Below are 19,387 nucleotides of genomic sequence, written 5' to 3' on the forward strand. Positions count from 1 at the left end.
ACCAAAAAAAATAAATTTCGAGCGAATCATTAATTAAAACATTTAAGAAATTAACCATGCCCATGGTCAATTTGTTTGAGGCTTTTATTTTTGATTTAATTACTATTGTAGTAAAAATCAATTAGTTCCACCGTTACTATCATTTTACAATTAAGATCATTTATTATTGTCAAATATCATTAAAAAAAGGTTTTATTTTCTACCATTATTATTGTTAGAGTTTAACGTAGCTTTATATCATCATTATCCAATCATAAATTAACTTTTGAATTATTATAAAATAATTATTTTAAAAGTCAATTAATTTATTATAATTGTGATTAAATGAATATATAAAACATTCTAGATGTGTATAATTTTTTTCTCTGATTATGATTGACCTTTTTCTAATAGCAAATAATCTATATAATTAATTAGATACCTAAGAAAAAGAATTATCCAATGTGTTAAATTTATACATGCTTATTATTAAAAATAAATCTATTACATTTTGTTATAATTATAAAAAATTCAAATATCATTAAAAAAACCATTTCATTTTATAGATATGTTTTTAACATTTACCTTTTTTCTAATAAAAAATAATTTAGTCAAATATATATCCAGAAAAAAATTCAGTGAATGTTTAAAATTTAGTAGATATTCGTTTAATGTTTAAATTAAATAATCACCACCTATGCGCCAAGACTATCCCTTATGCACAGGTGGAGTTCCAAGACACGTCCACGTTCAAGGTATTTATTCACGCATGGATTGGTTCATTGTACAAACTGTGAAGTGTGAATGCTATATAAAGAACTCTAACATAAAGAAGTTCATTACCGAGGGAGGTAGAATATTCAAATCATGTAATAATAATAATAATAACAATAATCTGATTTTGATCTGCCACCTCCTCTTTCTTCTTCTTCCTTCAATTTCAACCTTCGCTCGTTGTAGATAACTGTTCACCAAAAGAAGAAAAAAATAGTTACAACATTATTAGCACCAAAATTTGAAAACGATGAAGATGCAAATGCGCGTGCCAGGGTTCTTGTTGTTCTTGCTAACCATCGGAATCTTCGAAGTCGATGCCGTTTATGGTTACGTTCGACCACCACCTCGTAAAACACTTTTTGTTCCACATGCAAATCAGGATTCCCACTCGCCTCAACAGGTACTACAACTACAATTTCACAAATTTAACTTTGATTTTCTGCAGCAATAGTTTATTGCTTAAATTATTTTTGCATTTTCAAAATGATAAATGCTGTTGAGACGCTCATGTTTTTTAGTATTTGCTTTGTTTGTTGAAATTCGTGAACGACTTAAATAAAATTGTTTGAATTTTAAAATTCACATTAATGACGCATTTAATTTTCTTGAAACTCCCCCCTGAACAATCGAGCGAGCGTACAACATCCTATTGATAAACATGTTTAAGGCTCAGATTTCTCATCGGAAAATGATTGTATCTGTATAAGTTTTATCCAGAAAAGCAATTTGAATCGAAAATTATATATATATTCATTATCTTTCATCAATATATTTCTCGGTGTTTCTGTTTGTGTCCATACATTTTGGTTAATAGTTAGGTGAACAAGACAACCTGTTGGATTACCAAAATGAGAAGTATTGACTTATTCTGGTACGAAACCAAACCAATATGATTATCCAGATGCACGTTCTCAGCTTTTAACGCAGAACCAAAGAAAGTTTTTGACATGGGCACTCTATGGTGCGTACAATTTTAGTTCCAACAAAGTTTTGTACAAAAAATTAAATTGTCATGGATATTTTGTTAATTATTTATGAATGGGAGATAACGAAATGGTTTTTTTTTTCTTTTTGTGGTTGTTGCTTTCTTACACAATACACTACTCATTTCGTTTTTGATGTTTTAGTAAAAACAATATATGTTTTTTATTGTTATTTCACAATATTAATAAATATTAAATATTTTCCTGATTATACCTTGATGTTAATTAAATGTATTACGCGTGCATTTAATATTGACATATATATATATATATATATTGGTAAAAGAATATTGCATTAAGTTGTTTTTATAGGTATAACCATTGACATTTAATGTAATTCGTTAAATGATGATATTTAAATGTTTTAGTACGAGCAATTTACGCAGATGCTTAATATGTTTATTAACTGACATTTAATATACCGACAATATACATAAAATTCTTATGTCAACATGATTATTTGTTAATGACTAATGATCTTTTGAATAACAGAGGAAAAAAGTAGTAGTTAATACAACGATATTTGTTTTATGGTAAGATATTTTGAATATCATATTTGGAGGTCATACTTATACTTATTAGAGGCAATTTTGTTGTATTTTTCTTTTCTTGAAATATCATAATTACGAGGTTGTTAGTATACCTCTATTGTCACGAGACTTGAAATATATTTTTCTCTTGTGGCTTTAGCAAGTGAACTAAACACATTACCACTCATATCAATATGAATTTGTCGTATTCCTTTGATAAATTTTCATGTTCTTATTTTTTTCCCTCTCTCCTTAAATCTAGTACAACTTATTAGTCAATTTCTTTGCCTTTTAAAAAAAATATTAGCCAATTTCTGTGGAAAAAGTTTATGGGGCCTAATGTTGACAATGGGTGGGCCTTTCAGGTACACATATCTCAAGTGGGCCAAAACAAGATGAGGATATCATGGATCACAGATAGCCCAACTCCTGCAAAGGTTTCGTATGGTCCATCTCCTTCGGTTAATGCATCCTCTGCCATAGGAACTACCTCCTCGTACCGTTATCTGGTCTACGAGTCTGGTGAAATTCACAACGTGGTAATTGGTCCCCTCAACCCCAACACTGTCTACTATTACCGTTTGGGTGACCCACCCTCTTCCCAAACATACAACTTTAAGACTCCACCATCCCAACTTCCTATCAAATTTGCAGTAGTTGGTAAGCGCTCATTAATTATCTGATTAAACCCTGCAAGGTTACAACCATGTTATGTTCATTTTGCACACTAATTCGTGTGATACTAATCCACATTCCTTTGCAATTTAACTTGGGTACCTTAGCAGGATAAAATACAAGAAAACAATTTTTGCAGTGAGAAATTTGTGAGTTGTAAGAATTTGCAATTTAAGGAGTGATGACAACATATTCGCTAACATTTTTTTATTAGTTGGAAATTTATGTAAATCAAAAAACTATTTTGATAATGAATAATATTACATACTCTTTTCGTCCCTAAATTAAATAAGTATCATTTGAGAAAAAATTTATTCTAAAATAAGTGTCACATAATTTTTTAATAGAATATTTTTTTTTTCAATAATATCTCTAATAAGTATCATTTAGTTTTGTAATGTAACATTAGTTCTATAAAATCACTACTTACTTTTATTTATTTATTTATTAACTTTTCTTAATTTATGCAAAACAAACAAATACGATTTTCTACTATTTCTCTTAATTTGCAACTTATGCTTTAGAATAATGTACATAGGAGATCTTGGACAAACGGATTGGACCAGATCAACCTTGGAGCATGTGAATAAGTCAAACTATGACATGTTGTTACTGCCTGGTGATCTATCCTACGCAGACTTCATCCAAGATCTATGGGACTCCTTTGGTCGATTGGTTGAACCATTAGCTAGCCAACGTCCTTGGATGGTAACCCAAGGCAACCACGAGGTTGAGATGATTCCACTGATTCACACAACACCATTCACGGCATACAATGCTAGGTGGCTCATGCCATTCCAAGAAAGTGGATCAAACTCAAATCTCTACTATTCTTTCGATGTGGCTGGCGTTCATGTCATCATGCTTGGCTCTTACACTGACTTTGACTCTTCTTCTCCACAATACAAATGGCTTCAAAATGACTTGCAGAAGGTAAATAGAAGAATAACTCCTTGGGTTGTAGTATTGATTCATGCCCCGTGGTACAACTCCAACACCGCTCATCAAGGTGAGCCTGAATCCGTAAACATGAAGGCTTCCATGGAAGATTTGCTCTATCAAGCCCGCGTTGATGTTGTTTTTGAAGGACATGTGCATGCCTATGAGCGCTTTGTAAGTATTAATTACCACATTCCATTGGTCCTTTTTATAAGAAATAAAATAAGTTTTGATCTCGCACATATCCATAAAGTGATTGACAGTTTAAGATTTCCATTTTTAGAGATCTCGACTTTTAAAAAATTTATTAACTTCATTTTAGTAAATTTTTTAATGTATGAGAATTTTGTGTATTATTTTATTATAATTGAATTTATAAATTCATCAATTTTTTTTTGATGAATTATTCATGGAATATGTTTTTGTTATTTAGGGATTTTCTTTTTAGTTTTAATTTGTTTCGGACCCACAAAAAATAGCTGAGACGACAGGGATTTTAATGTGAAATACACTCAAATTTATTTCTTATAAAAAAGATCCAAGATAGTATTATATTATTACAATTTCTTGTTTTGAGTTTGATCATGCAATTTAAGATTGACTAATAATTAAATATGTGTTGCTTTCTATTTGCTTGTTTTGCCAGACACGGGTTTATAAAGACAAAGCTAACAATTGTGCTCCGATGTACATCACAATCGGAGATGGGGGAAACCGTGAAGGCCTTGCTACTAAGTAATTAACATTGTCAAAAAAAAATTCTTTCGATCGAGCAATCTCAATTTTGAGCACTTATAATTTCTCCAAAATTTCTTTCATGATCTTAAATTTGTAACTAATTTTCTATGTTCTTTGCCAACAGGTACATAAATCCCAAGCCAACAATATCAATATTCAGGGAGGCTAGCTTTGGACACGGTACTTTGGAGGTATTTAATGTATCTCATGCACGCTGGACCTGGCATAAGAATGATAACGATGAAGCAGTTATTAGTGATTTTGTGTGGCTTACAAGTTTTTCCTCTAATCCTTCTTGTAAATAGTGATACTTGGCAAAAATTATGATCCTAATGGTGTTTTATTTAAAGTCAATATGTCTTATTTATATTATTTTCCTACTTGTTCGGTTGTTGAGGAAAGAAATGGGAATTTGTGAAAGTTTTCAAAAATTTAGTATGAGTTCCACACTTTCATACGTTAATTTAATTTAAATATTTCTTTGTAATTCTATTTCTTTCATGTTCTTTCCGTCCCACTGAAAGCTACTTAAAGGTTGTATATAGTGCTATCTCTTACATGTTGAGGCATAGGTAATGCATCTAGCGGTGAATCCTATGGAATTCGTTGTGCCTGCTAACAGAAATTATGCAGTCTGATCTGGTACTTTGCCACTGTATTGGGGTTAGTAGTGCAGGTTTTTAACGTGGCCTTTATGGGTTGGCGATTGAGTTTGCTGGTATTTGACCACTACATTGGTTTGATTCATGATCGTAGGCTCAAATCCTCTAAAGAGGTGTCCAAAACAAGTTATTTAATTTGTATGTGTATAATATGTTATACAAGTCTTAGATGTAGCATGATTTGATTGTCACAAACATATATTAGTTTTTGTAAACATTTATTAAAATATATTCTTCAAATTAAACAATAATAGAAAATATATTAAAAAATTACAATATATTGTTTATAGATTATATACTTATCTGTAAAGGAAATTAATTAGTTATGTTAGTGATTTTGTGGAAAAAGATTTATTCTCGATTTCCACATAATATTTTTTAAGTTTTTGTTAGTAAAAAAAATAAAATATTGTTATGTTTTAAATTAGAATACTTTTTTTTTATCACGAATTCTCCATAATTACTTTCTTCTTGCGTTTATTGTATGTCATTTTTAACATTTATACATTTTCAAATTGCTTGGTTATTTTACTATTTAACTTTTTTTTAGAGAAATTTTTTAATTAATACAAGTTAATAAAATTAATATAATATTTTTTATAATGTTTAATGTTTAAGTTCCAGCATTGAATTTTTTTTTTATTAGAATGACGACAATAAAAATTAAATATAAATCTTTATGTATGTAGTCCAACTCAAATCACTAGGCCCATCCTAGTGGGTTGACATTGTAATAAATAATTTACATATTAACATTACTAAATGAATTTTAAATTATTATGAAAGGTGTGATATATCATGCATGTATTATATATATTTGTAATTTGAAAAAAAAATATTTAATATTTAAAATTTAATTAAAATACACTAATGACGTAAAAAGCTTACATTATCATTTAAATATAAATTGCCACGTACATATGATTGTTTGCTTTGGTAATTATTACTTTAAAAGTTATACATAAATTAATTTTTAATTCATTGAAAGTATATGAAAATTAAACAATAATATTTAAAGAAAAATCATAAGTATTTAGATATAAATTGTTCAACAATATAATATTTAGATAATATCTATGAGTTTTGCTTTAGTTGATCTCATTTCATTAATTAAAATAAATTATTTTTTTAAATGACAAGTTAATAAAATACTTTATAATCATCATAAGCTAAAAAAATGTATAGCTTGTCCTGTGCACTATAAAATAGAATTACTTAATACATACTAATAGAAATAAAACAAAATATATCAATTATAACGATAGTATATAAAGTACTAAATGTAAAAATAAAACTCAATATGCATAGATTGTTAACCTTAAAATAAATATTGACAACGCATCATCAACTATTAAAATTATCATTTATGATTCTACTAGTTATATAAAAAAAAAAACTTTTATACATTCTTAATTTGATCCTATACAAATAGTACATTTTCAATTTGACTCCTTACGTAAGAGACCAAATTAATAATACTTTACACTCATAAGGACCAAATTCCTTTAAAGAGTTAATGCTCTCAAAGTATAAATCAGTAAGATTGACATGTATAGAGTGCTTCAATAAATTTTTACATTTTTGTCACAAAAAAAAAATACATATTGGGATCGGACCAAATTAAAAAAGTGCAATAAAGATAAGAAATAAATTATATATTTAACCTTAAACATAATTTCACCCTTGCTTTGTTATAATTAAAAACAATTATTTATTATCGTCAAATTTCACTTAAAAATAATTTCATTATATAGACATATTGTGTAACATTACCTTTTTATAATAACAAGTAATCTATATAATTAAATAATTAAGAGAAAAAACTCTAGTTGTCAAATATAGTGAATGTCTTTTTTATGCTATTAAAATTAATTAATTACCAACTATATTTTTCTTATAAGTAAAAATATTATTTATTATTGTCAAACATCATAAAAATGCTTCATTTTATAGATATTGTTTTTTTAGGGGATATTGTTTTAACTCTTACCCTTTTTTCTAATAACAAATACTATACATAATTTGATAAGAAAAAGCTTTAGTCAATGTATCAAATTTAGGAAAAACTTATCATTGTAGGAACATACATGTGAAATGTGACCCCTATATAGAGAGAACTCCGGACACAAAGAAGTTCATTGCCTGTTCTTCAACACTCAACCTTCGTTGTGGGCTTGTAGCTTATCGTAAACATTACCACCAAAACTTAAAAACGATGGGTCTAAGAATGTGTGTGCCAGGGTTCTTGCTTTTACTAATCATCGGAATCTTCGAACTCGATGTCGTTTCTGGTTACATTCAACCACCACCTCGTCAAACACTCTTTATTCCACATACAGATCAAGACTCTCATTCTACACAACAGGTACAAGTACAACTACAACTTTACAAATTTAACGTTTAATTTTCTGCATCAATATTTTAGTGCTTAAATTATTTGCGTTTTACCCGTCAGCTTTTAACGCAGAACCAAAAACACCCATTGAATTGGGTTGGTTGAGTTTGTGCCTCTAGCTCGCTGCACCAAATGTCTTACAGCTTCCTAATTTTATTTTATTTTTACATCGTGACAAATGCATCTCACGTCAATATTCAAATAAACAAAATAATAATTTATATATGAATTGTCTTTTTTATTGAAATATGTGCTTTATCATGTGAAGTGTGAACAATATTATTGCCAACGATTTTTTTCTTCTAAAAATAAATTATCAGGAAGTTTTGTTAGATAATTATGATGGGAGAAAAGGAATGGCTTTTAATAAACTATATTGTATTTTGTTAATGCCTTTACAAAAAATAATATGTAATGTATAATTTATTAGTCATCCCGTGGCTTGAAAATATGACATTGGTGGGCCTTTCAGGTACACATATCTCAATTGGGCCAAAACAAGATGAGGATATCATGGATCACAGGTAGCCCAACTCCTGCAAAGGTTACGTAGGGTCCATCTCCTTCAGTAAATGCACTCTCTGCCACAGGGACTTCCTCTTCGTACCGTTATATCCTCTACACTTTGGTGAAATTCACGAAGTTGTAATTGGTCCCCTCAACCCCAACACGGTCTAATACTATCGTTTGGGTGACCCACCTTCTTCCCAAACATACAACTTTAAGACTCCACCCTTTCACCTTCCAATCAAGTCTTCAATATCTAATTATACCCTACAAGGTTACAACCATGTTTATTTCGCACTCTTGCAATCTTTTTTTATTAGTTGAAAATTTATGTAATACTCACATATGTAATAAACCTACCTAATGAAGAATATTACATGGTATTGAGTATTTTTTAGTATTTCTCTTTGCAACTTATGTTTTTAATTAATGTACATTGGAGATCTTGGACAAACAGATTGGACTAAGTCGATCTTGGAGCACGTAGGTAAATAAACTACAAGAAACTGCTATTACCCGATGACCTATCTTATGCAGACTTAAAACAAGATTTATGGGACTCATTTGGTCGATTGGATGAACCATTAGCTAGTCAACGTCCTTAGATGATCACTCAAGGCAACCACAAGGTTGAGAAGTTTCCTCTACTTCACAATACGAGATTCACAACAACATACAATTCCAGGTGGTGCATGTCATGATCATTCGAAGAAAGTGGATGAAACTCTAACCTCTTTTATTCTTTTCATGTGGCTGGCGTTCATGTCATCATGCTTGGCTCCTACACCGACTTTGACTCTTATTCTCCACAATACAAATGGCTTCAAAATGACTTGCGGAAGGTAAATAGGTGAACAACACCTTGGTTGTGGTGTTGATTCATGCACATGGTACAACTCCAACGTTGCTCATCAAAATGAGCATGAATCCATTGGAGTGAAGGCTGCCATGGAAGATTTGCTTTACCAAGCCCTTGTTGATGTTGTTTTTGCAGGGCATGTTCATACCTATGATCGCTTTGGGAGTATTGATTATTATTATATTATTACTATTCCTTGTTATGATTTTGATCATTCAATTTGAGATTGATTAATGCTGTTTCACTTATTTAATTTTTTTTTTTTTGTTGTCAAACAAGGGTTTATAAAGACAAAGCTAACAATTGTGCTCCAGTTCAATTCATATCACAATTGGAGACGGGGGAAACCATGAAGGCCTTGCTACCAAGTAATTAACATTTGACCTTTTTCTTCTTCTTATCAATATTAAGTTTGAGCACTTATAATTTCATTGAAATTAAGTTTTGCCATCGTTTCGTGCAATAATGCACGATATTAAATTTTTATAATTAATTCTGTTTGTGCCAACAATATCAATATTTAGGGAGGGTAGCTTTGGATACGGTACATTAGAATTATTTAATGCATCTCATGCACATTGAACTTGGCATAAGAAAGATAACGATGAAGCCGTTGTTAGTGATTCTATGCGGCTTACAAGTTTCTCCTCTAATCCTTCTTGTAAATAGTGATACTTTGAAAATAATGATCCTAGATACCTTGCATTTATGGCAAGCTGAGATGACAGATCGATGTTTTTTCTTATTTTATTTATTCATTTTGATGAAATAATGACATGGATATATTTGGAGGTTCAAACTCATCAACCATGACTAGACATGACTAACACATAATAAAGTGATTATGTTATCTGATTCTTCTGGAAAAAAAACTTAATTTTCTGTTTTTTCTTATTATATTTTTCTTCATTCTTGGGGGGAGGAGCACGAGTGGTAGTTACTTGTTACTAACTGGTCACTTGTGCTTATCCCATATCCATTAAAAATATATCTACAAATTCCTTTATAATTGTGGATATTTACTATAAAAAAATAAAGCAGTACTTTAAAAGTATTATAAATAATTTAATTATAAATTTTATTTATTCTAACGTTTTCTTAAAAAAATAAAAAAAGTTAAAATTAAATTATTTAAATATTTTACACATTTACTCTACACAATTATACTGATCAAGATCATTAAATTTATAAACTAATAAATTTAAAATACTTCAATCTCATGAGTTCAAACAAAAGGTTAATAAACTAAAATAATTCAATCTCATAAATCCAAACAAAAATTAAATAAAGAAATACTTCAAAATCATAAGTCCAAACAAAATCATTTAAATAAGAACCTTTACGTATACCTCGTTATCCGTCCTGCCCCATTTAATAATAGGCGGTAGATATATTTGCTTAAATTATGCACGAGTATCCATTTAATTATCAATATTCTATCCTTTACGTATTTTATATGCGAGTATGTATGTATGCATTCTTTTATAGAGAGAATTATAAAAATAATACTTTTTAAATGAAATTATAACAAATGTGTTCTTAACTCTTTTAGTTGTTTGTTTAAGCGATGCATTGATAATTTGATATTGCTCTTTATAATTCATCCCTCGACAAAAGAATAGTTGAGACCAGGTGTTTAGGATAGACAGTGAGAGAGACAGAAAATTATCTATCTAACTGTTCTATTATCATATTTGTGCAAGTTGTGTTGGTCCTGAATCCTAATCATCAGATAGGAAGATGAAAAAAAACCTGCACATAAACATAGCCAATAATGCGGAAATGCGTAATTGGGCTTGATCTCATAGGCCTGAGCCAGTCCTCTTACAAGCCCGTTTGTTAACTCTCAAAATATTCTGTCAAGAAAAAGAAAAAACTCTCAAAACACTCCTCACTTAACATCGGAGTCCATTGATAATTTTAAATACTTCAACCGAATATTGAAATTAAAGCTTTTTACTAGACAGCTAAAATGAATTATCCAATCCCTTTTCTTATCTTATCATTGAAAGACTAACAGTGATAAATCCTCCCTCTCTTGAGAAGTGTGTGGTGTGAAAACTTAAAACTCAATGAGAAATTATTCTTATCTTATTAAGATTGTAAAATTTATTTCACAACTATGAGATGAGCGGATGTAAGTAACCACGAAGGAAATTTCAACCCTTTCACGTGTATTGATCGGTGATACTCCACGTTTGCTTTGCATCTCACAACTGAGTGATGATGCACTACAATCATCCCCGAGACTCTCTATCTTTTTGTCCTTGGTTAAAATAAATAAAGATGAATCATTAGCATTTCCCATAATTGTAACTAAAGACAACAAGGTACATGATGATGGGTATTGATGAGTGCAAGGGGGTTATACTTATACACATTATGAAGAAAAATGTAAACGACTCAAAACCTTCCGTTAAATCATGAATGCACAAGTTTTTCCCTAAATCATTCAATTTGGAGTGATTGAATATTGCAGGGGAAAAAGCAAAACGGCTTTTCAAGAGGGACTTGAATAGATTACCGAGAGAACCATTATTAGAGGGGCTTTGCCATCATTGTTCGTTTCTGACGAGATTTATATCCCCTTTTATTTGATTCACTCACTCATTCACGCCAATTTATTTTACTGCTATATGCCGTGTGCTTATGGGTTTGCTTTGGAAAATTCGGAGGTACCCTTTTGCCTCCTTAATACAATTTCTCTGATGGTACAATTTGAATAGCATTTGGGTTGTTGACCAAGCTCATGTTCCTGCATTTGAAAAGAACATGCTTGAAATTTTGATCCGATAGGAACTCATGAGGCTACAAATTCGGTCGAGCAGACCACGTTCCATATATGCATGATATGGGACAAACAGCTGCCAAGGTTACTCAATTTCTATAAAGACACGCAAATAGAATAAGATCATTAGACTAAACTTTTTCTCGGCTAACTTATATATAGATATTAATTATGTTAAAATTTTAGTTTTATTAATAAAAAAAATTGAATCTGCGATTTTTCTTTTCTTTTCTTTTCTCTTAATTATCTAACTTATCTTATATATCCTAAGAAATAATCATACATAACAAGAAAATTGTTAATTACTAATTTACTATAGTTAGTAATGCGGTTGACTTGATATACTAAGTATATGCTACCAATTACTTAATAGGAGTTTTAAGTCCCCGACGCACTCCAATTTATAAATACTTCGAACAAACTTTGGGGTATGTGACATTAAAATCTGGATATGTAAGTATAATATATAGATTATTATGTACCAAATTAAATATTTATTACTTTTCATTTATATTTATTAATTATAAATAAATAGTAATTAAAAATACATTTGATTACTTTCTTTTTTATATTGACATGTATTTGAAATTATAAAACTAACCTTAAATTTTTTTCAGCAATGTATATTACTTTAAATAATAAAGGATAATACGATTATTCCGAAAAAAAAAAAAGATAATGCGATTGACTTAATATACTAAGTAATTTTTTTTTAAAAAAATCTTGCATAATGGAATCATGAATTTGGAAAAATCATAAATTTGAATGTGTATTGTACTTTCCTATGAGAGAAGGCTATATAAAAAGTGAAAGCTTAAATGAAAATTGAATAAAAGGTTTTAGAAGTATACGAATTTTTAATTTAGTTAAAGAGTGAGCTAAGAACCTGGCCATTAGAAAACATAGGTTGATGCAAGCAAAGTTCTTAACAGGAGGAGGAGAAATGAACGTGCTCCACGAGGGATGATAACCCAAGACCTGCTTGACAAATTTCACTCCCAGAAGGAAATTAGACACATCCAAAATATTATCTGGCAACCATAATGTTTCACGCCATGCCACTCATAGCCCATGAGGAGATGGGGTTGCCTGGCCCCAATTCCTGTTCCTCCCCACCAAATAATTTCAAACTCATATCCTGATTTTGGCATGAAAACGAGTGCTTTAATTATGATACTGGCTTCATCTATAATTACCATCATTATAATAACGTAAAACAAAATACCATCAATGGTTCATAACCCCTCATTAGCATTTAGCACACATAGTCACAATATAAATGGTAGGAAAACATGGGTCATTTTGTGTAACGGGTGAATGGAAATTCCACTCCAAGTAATACTAGATTCTCATAAGAAGGAATTTGTACCAAAAGAAACACGCCTTGTGGTATAATGAAAAATGTGCATAAAACCCTCCACATCCTTTCTTTTTCGCCCTTTTTCTGGTACCCTTTTAATGATTTCACATTCCGTTTGTTTGAATAAAGCACTCCTAATCCCAAGCATAATTAAATGAATACATATGTATGCAACCAATTATCGACAAGCCCTACGGTTCAAGTAAGAGATTCTGCCATTCCACTAACCCCACAAGAACCAAATTTCGTATCACTCAAATGTTAAAATAAATAAACAAGCTTCTATGGGGGAAAAAAGAGGTAGTGCCGCAGAGTAAAGACAAGTCAACAAAAAAAATTGGCATTTTCTTCTTCTTCTTCTCTCTCTCTCTCTCTCTCTCAAGTATCAATGAACAAAAACCGCCAAATTTCAACAAAAGGAATAATAGTAATTATAATAATATTACGGCAATGAGAATGATTATTGCCAACAGTGCCCGACACATGAAAATTGCGAAATGAAAGTGAGAATCATGAAGGACTAAAAATAGAAGAAGTGCAGCATAATAAATAAAAACAAAAGAGTAATTGATGATAGGGTGAGGGGGGCTAAGGAAAGGATGCTGAAAATACCGATGGTGGTTTCCACAGACCCAATCCAAACCATCATTGCATATCTTGGGATGGCCTAGCCCACCATCATTTTACAAACCCTAGAAGGGAAGACCCATTATGATTCCTCTTATGTCCATTAGGGCCAAATCTTCTCTAATTCCCATTATGCCCCTCTTGGCTCACAAGGAAAGAGCAGCAGCAAAAACAAAAACTCCATTCAGAATAATCATTTACATGACGCCATAAGCATCATCATAGAAGAACCGAAACATGAAAAATCTTTTAGGCTCCTAAACCAGCCGCCTTCTATGCTTACACATGCATGATTGTTGTGTCAGGCGCAGAAGGGACACGTCCCCCCCTCCCCACCCATGTTTCCTCTTCTTCTCTTTCCTTTTCCCTTAACTCTTCAATTTTTTTTCCTCTATAAATTAACTCACACATTGTTCTCTTTGTCACACCCTTCCCTTCGCTAACTCTCACTGCTACTCTCTCCTTCCAACTCCAGTTTGCTTCCACCACCAAAGTTTTCAACCAACTTTCTCCAAAAGGTGATCTTTTTCGAAAAGTTCAAGAGAGAAAAACAGAGGACCCCACCCTCTCTCTCTCACTCTCTTTCTTTGTGAACCATTTCAGGCTACTGCAAGTAGTATTTGGTTTAACTTGTTTCCAGATATCTGATTCCATGACCATACGAATTCTTTAGCCTTTGTTTTCTCTTGCATTTAATTATTATTTTCCATGATACGAAAAGACCCTCTTGAATAATTTCTTTGTCTTTCACTAGCTCTAAAGATAACATTCCCTTTTTTTATATTATACATGGGTGTTTTTTAAAGTCCCCCACCCCATCCAATTTATCATTACTTCCAACAAACTTTTGTGTATGTTGATATTAAATATTTGAATACCTCTAACGTAGTTTATATTATATATATGTGGGAGAAATGAGAACAAGAACTTTGTTTGTTACATAGGCATATATACACAACACACACTGGCGATCTTGTTATGAAGCTTGTGTTTTTTTTTTTTTTTTATGTGTGACCTTTATCCTTTTCTTCCCTCTTGGGACAAGCCGAAAGAAACCATTTTTTGTGTGCTTTCAAGTGAGTGCAGATTTGGGCAACTGTTATTCCACGATCTGTATCTTCTTCTTTAGTTGTTTAGACAACCCATATGCTCTATTTATTTGACAGGGTGGTCCAAAAGACTCATTTTTTCTGCCTCTACCTGCTATGCTTTTCCCTGTTGTCGTTGGCTTCAGTTAGGGGTCATAATTATCTATCTACCAAAGCAATTCATAAAGCAACACATTCGCAAGGAAGCTTGTAAATAATTGTTTTTTTCCTTTTAGATTTCAATCAATTATTAAGGTTCTCCTTCGTTTTTAAATTTTTTTAATGATGGCATTCCCCTTCTTTTTCCCTCACGAGCTCTCCTTTTTGCTTTATTCAATCATACTCATATCTTTATGTTTCTCACGATGAAATGGAGATTTATAAATGTATTATTTATATGTTCGATTACTGAATTACAGTTCCGGGCCAGCTAATAGTATTATCTGAAGATTCTATTCCTATTTGTTCTGATTCTTTTTTATATTTATTTTTTTGGTTTTCAGGACAGGGCACTGTGAATAGTTTCTGGGAAGGAATTGTTCTCACAATCATGGAAAGGCTGAACTCAGAGTTGTACTACCAGAACTGTCACATGATCAAAGAGAATGAAAGGCTGAGGAAGAAAGCTCAGCTTCTTAATCAAGAAAATCAACAACTTCTGTCTGAACTAAAAAAGAAGCTCTCCAAGGGAAATGCAAAAACCAATGCTGCTCCAAACACCATTCTTGACCTGAACCTTGGATCAAGTTCTAGTCATAATCCTTCTGGTTCCAGCAATTAATCTTGTTAGAGAAGTGCATCATGACCACACTAGGAGACCCCTTTGTTTTGTGTAAAACAAAAGTGATCACAGTTGTGGTTGTAGTTGTAGTCTCTCGTGCATAGGATAATACTTTAGCATTTACTGTCTCCGTGTTATTTTCGTTTCCATTTTCTTGTTTCTATCGTATCTTCTATAAGGGGTTTAGATATGAATTTCTGAAAAAACATGGGAGGTATGATGTATTAGACTGACTATCTGCTAGAAAGGAATATAAATTTATATGTTTTTCTCTCTTTGTCTCTGTCTCTGTGTGAACGTATGCTTGTGAAATGCTTTATGATTGTGTATAGGATTTGCTTTATCTGTTTCGAGTTGCGAAAAGATTTCTTACGCTGTTATGCTCCTACTATCCTATGATGCGAATATTTTCTCTGAGAAATCCATTGGTTTGCCATTGAGTCTACTCATGCTCGTGTTTTAAAACTAGCTAATTTGACATAAATGTTAGCTACACGCGACACAGAAATGAAGTAAAATCAGCATTATCAATGAAATGAGATCAACTAAAGCAAAACTCATAGATAAGGGAAATCTATAACTTCTGATGGATTCAGAAAACAAGTAGGTCTGACTCAGTTTGTAGGGACAAATATGCTTATAATATAATATATTTTCTTGCACACTTTTTCTAAGTTTTCTTATTGTTAGTTAAACTTTAGTGAAAAATATTGCTAGTAAGTGGATACTTAAGAGATTAAAAGAGAAAAAATATTAGAAATCATATGAAAACGCATTTTAAAGCTTTAAAGCTATAGGGGAGTGCATTTTTTTTTTCTCCCACCAAGAATCTTTTCAATTTTATTTCATTAATCAATGTCTCTAGTGAAAGCTACAAAATTTTAAAGAAAATATCATTAAATAAGATTTCACACCTACAAAATTTTATATTTTTTAATAAATTTAAATTTATATATATATATATATATATATATATATATATTGAAATTGGTACTTTAATTGATAGCATTAAATATGTCTTTTTTTTTCAAAACTATACCTAAAATTAATGAAAAACTTGCATACACTTGAAATTAATATTTTCACCTTTCAAAAAAAAATATTTTGTCGGTCTTATTATAATTTTTGTCATAGATTATTTTAGACAGACCAAGAAAAATAAACAAATAAATAAAAGAGAATAACAACTTAACAAATTTAACATAATCATCATTAATTTATTTTTAATTTTTATTGTTCATATATTAATATTATAAGGGATATGAGTGAAAAAAATAATAAATGTTATATTAAAAAACTAATCAACAATTATTTAGAAACAATATTTGTCTTACACGTTGATTATGGGATGGAGGGAGTATATATTCTACCAACTATTTATTGAACTAAGATTACTTTTTATATATATAAAAAAAGTAAGTAATACGAAGGACATTTTAAATTGGCCCTTATAGAAGGAATTAAACACCAATTCTAATTTGAGTCTTATAAAAAACATCAAAAAAGAGTATATTTTATTCATAGTTAAAAATGCAGTGAGGGCAACTACCCTTAAATGTCACAATGCTAATTTGTCTTTGTCCATGACAACTATGAACTTATGTGTTAAGCAATAGAAAATGAGTTCATCACAAATACAAAATAATGTACCACATGATTAGATACACTCAATGTCACAAAAAATGTCATATAAGAAAATGAGTTCATCAGGAATAAAAAATAATGTATCACATGTTTTAACACACGTAAAATACGCATGCAAACATTAAAATCACATCATATGAGGAAGATAACGTAGGGGTGCTATTTGTAGCTTTTGTTGTGATGTGCATCATGTCGGTTGCTTTTGTTGCGGTGTGTGTCGTGTCATTTGTGAGTATTTTCAAACATACACTTAGTCGTGATACATATTGTGTTACTTGTAAGTATGTTCTAACACGCATGTAGTCGTGTTGGATGTTTCTATGTGCAGAGCTTATTCTCTTCTGTTAGCGAAGCAAGCAAGTAAGCATTACTTATGTTTTTGTTGACATAACAAACATATAACAATTAATTGTATGATATCCCTATGTTTTGAAAAAAATGTCCATGAAATGATAATGCCTAATTACTCTATGAATACTTTAAAGAAAGTGATTTTTTAAAGAAAATCCATAACTGATGAACAAAATATTAGAATTTTAAGTGTATGTGATGAAGTTTTGCATTGGTTAAGAGATGACCAATAGGAATATATTGTATTAAGAAAAGTTAAAAATGTAATGGGGGCAACTAATCTCAAATATTACAGAGTGGATTTGTCCTTGTCCATTACAACTAAGAACTTGCCAATGAATCAATGGAAAACGAGTTCATCGCGAATAAGAAATAATGTACCACATGTTTAGAAACACGTAAATATGCAAATAATAAAACCATGTCAAAGAAAGAAAATAATGTAAGAGCTACTATTTGTTGCTTTTTGTTGTGCTGTGAGTCATGTCGGTAGCTTCTGTTTTGATACGTATTGTGCCCTTTGTAAGTATTTTCAAACATATACGTAGTCATTATGCATGTAGTGTCTCTTATAAGTATTTCCAAACATACATGTAGTCGTGTTGGATGTTGCTAAGTCAAGAGCTTATTCTCTTTTGTTGGCATAGCAAGTAAGCGTTACTTGTGGTTTTGTTGACATAACAAGCAAATAACAATTACTTGTGTAATATCCCTTTTTGACAAATAAAAAATGCCGGTGAAACGACAATGCCTAATTATATTATGAATAGAAAATAATGTACCACATGTTTAGACACACATAAAGTACATATGCAAACAATAAAACCTCGTCAAAGAAAGAAAATAACGTAAGAATAACTATTTATAGCTCTGTTGTGATGTGCGTCATGTCGGTAGTTTTTGTTGTGATACGTGATGTGTCCTTTGTAAGTATTTTCAAAGATATAGTAGTAGTGTCTCTTGTAAGTATTTATAATCATGCATGTAGTCGTGTTGGATGTTGCTAAGTCAAGAGTCTGTTCGTTAGCATAGCAAATAAGCGTTACTTTTGGTTTTGTTGACATAACAAGCAAATAACAATTATTTGTGTAATATCTGTTTTGACAAATAAAAAACACTTGTAAAACAATAATACCTAATTACATTATGAATACTGAACAAAAAGTGGAAAAAATAGGAAAAACCATAACTTATGAACAAAATATTAGAAATTTAAGTGTAAGTAATGTAATTTTTCATTGGTTAGAGAGGACCAACATAGGTATATTGTATTAAGAAAATAAAAGTAAAAATGTAGTGGGAGACAACTACCCTCAAATATTACATAGTTAATCTGTTATTGTCCCTGACAATTATGAACTAGCCAATGAGTCTATGAAAAATGAGTTCATCACGGATAAGAAGTAATGTACTACATGGTTAGACGCACACAAAGTATACATGTAAACAATAAAACCAGGTCAAATAAGGAAAATAACGTAAGGGTTATTATTTGTAAGTTTTGTTGTGATGTGTGTTATGTCGATAGCTTCTGTTGCGAAATGTGTTATATCCATTGCAAGTATTTTCAAACGTGCACGTAGTCATAGTGCATGGTGTGTCACTTTTAAGCATTTTCAAACATGCATGTAGTCGTGTTGGATGTTGTTAAGTGAAGAGTTTATTCTCTTCCATTGGCATAGCAAGCAAGTAAGCATTATTTGT

General features: G+C 30.8%; 1 protein-coding gene and 1 pseudogene across 1 annotated transcript; both read left to right on the plus strand.

The window, feature by feature from the left end:
- The first annotated feature begins 822 nt into the window (after positions 1-822).
- On the plus strand, positions 823-5,113 carry LOC114407193 (probable purple acid phosphatase 20). The gene is made up of 5 exons (XM_028370202.1): positions 823-1,156; positions 2,635-2,929; positions 3,483-4,057; positions 4,530-4,618; positions 4,746-5,113. Exons 1-5 carry the CDS (start codon positions 1,004-1,006, stop codon positions 4,924-4,926), a joined length of 1,293 nt encoding a protein of 430 aa, XP_028226003.1. The 5' UTR covers positions 823-1,003; the 3' UTR covers positions 4,927-5,113.
- Positions 5,114-8,180: 3,067 nt separating this feature from the next.
- LOC114405551 lies at positions 8,181-9,713 on the plus strand (annotated as a pseudogene).
- The last annotated feature ends 9,674 nt before the right edge of the window (positions 9,714-19,387 follow it).

This window comes from Glycine soja, chromosome 3 (genome assembly GCF_004193775.1).
Source record: "Glycine soja cultivar W05 chromosome 3, ASM419377v2, whole genome shotgun sequence".
NCBI lineage: Eukaryota > Viridiplantae > Streptophyta > Magnoliopsida > Fabales > Fabaceae > Glycine > Glycine soja.

Coding starts and splice junctions, on each gene's coding strand:
- LOC114407193 (XM_028370202.1), top strand. CDS start 1,004: ATGAAGATGCAAATGCGCGTGCCAGGGTTCTTGTTGTTCTTGCTAACC. Junction 2,930..3,482: donor TATCAAATTTGCAGTAGTTG/GTAAGCGCTCAT, acceptor TAATGTACATAG/GAGATCTTGGACAAACGGAT. Junction 4,619..4,745: donor CGTGAAGGCCTTGCTACTAA/GTAATTAACATT, acceptor CTTTGCCAACAG/GTACATAAATCCCAAGCCAA.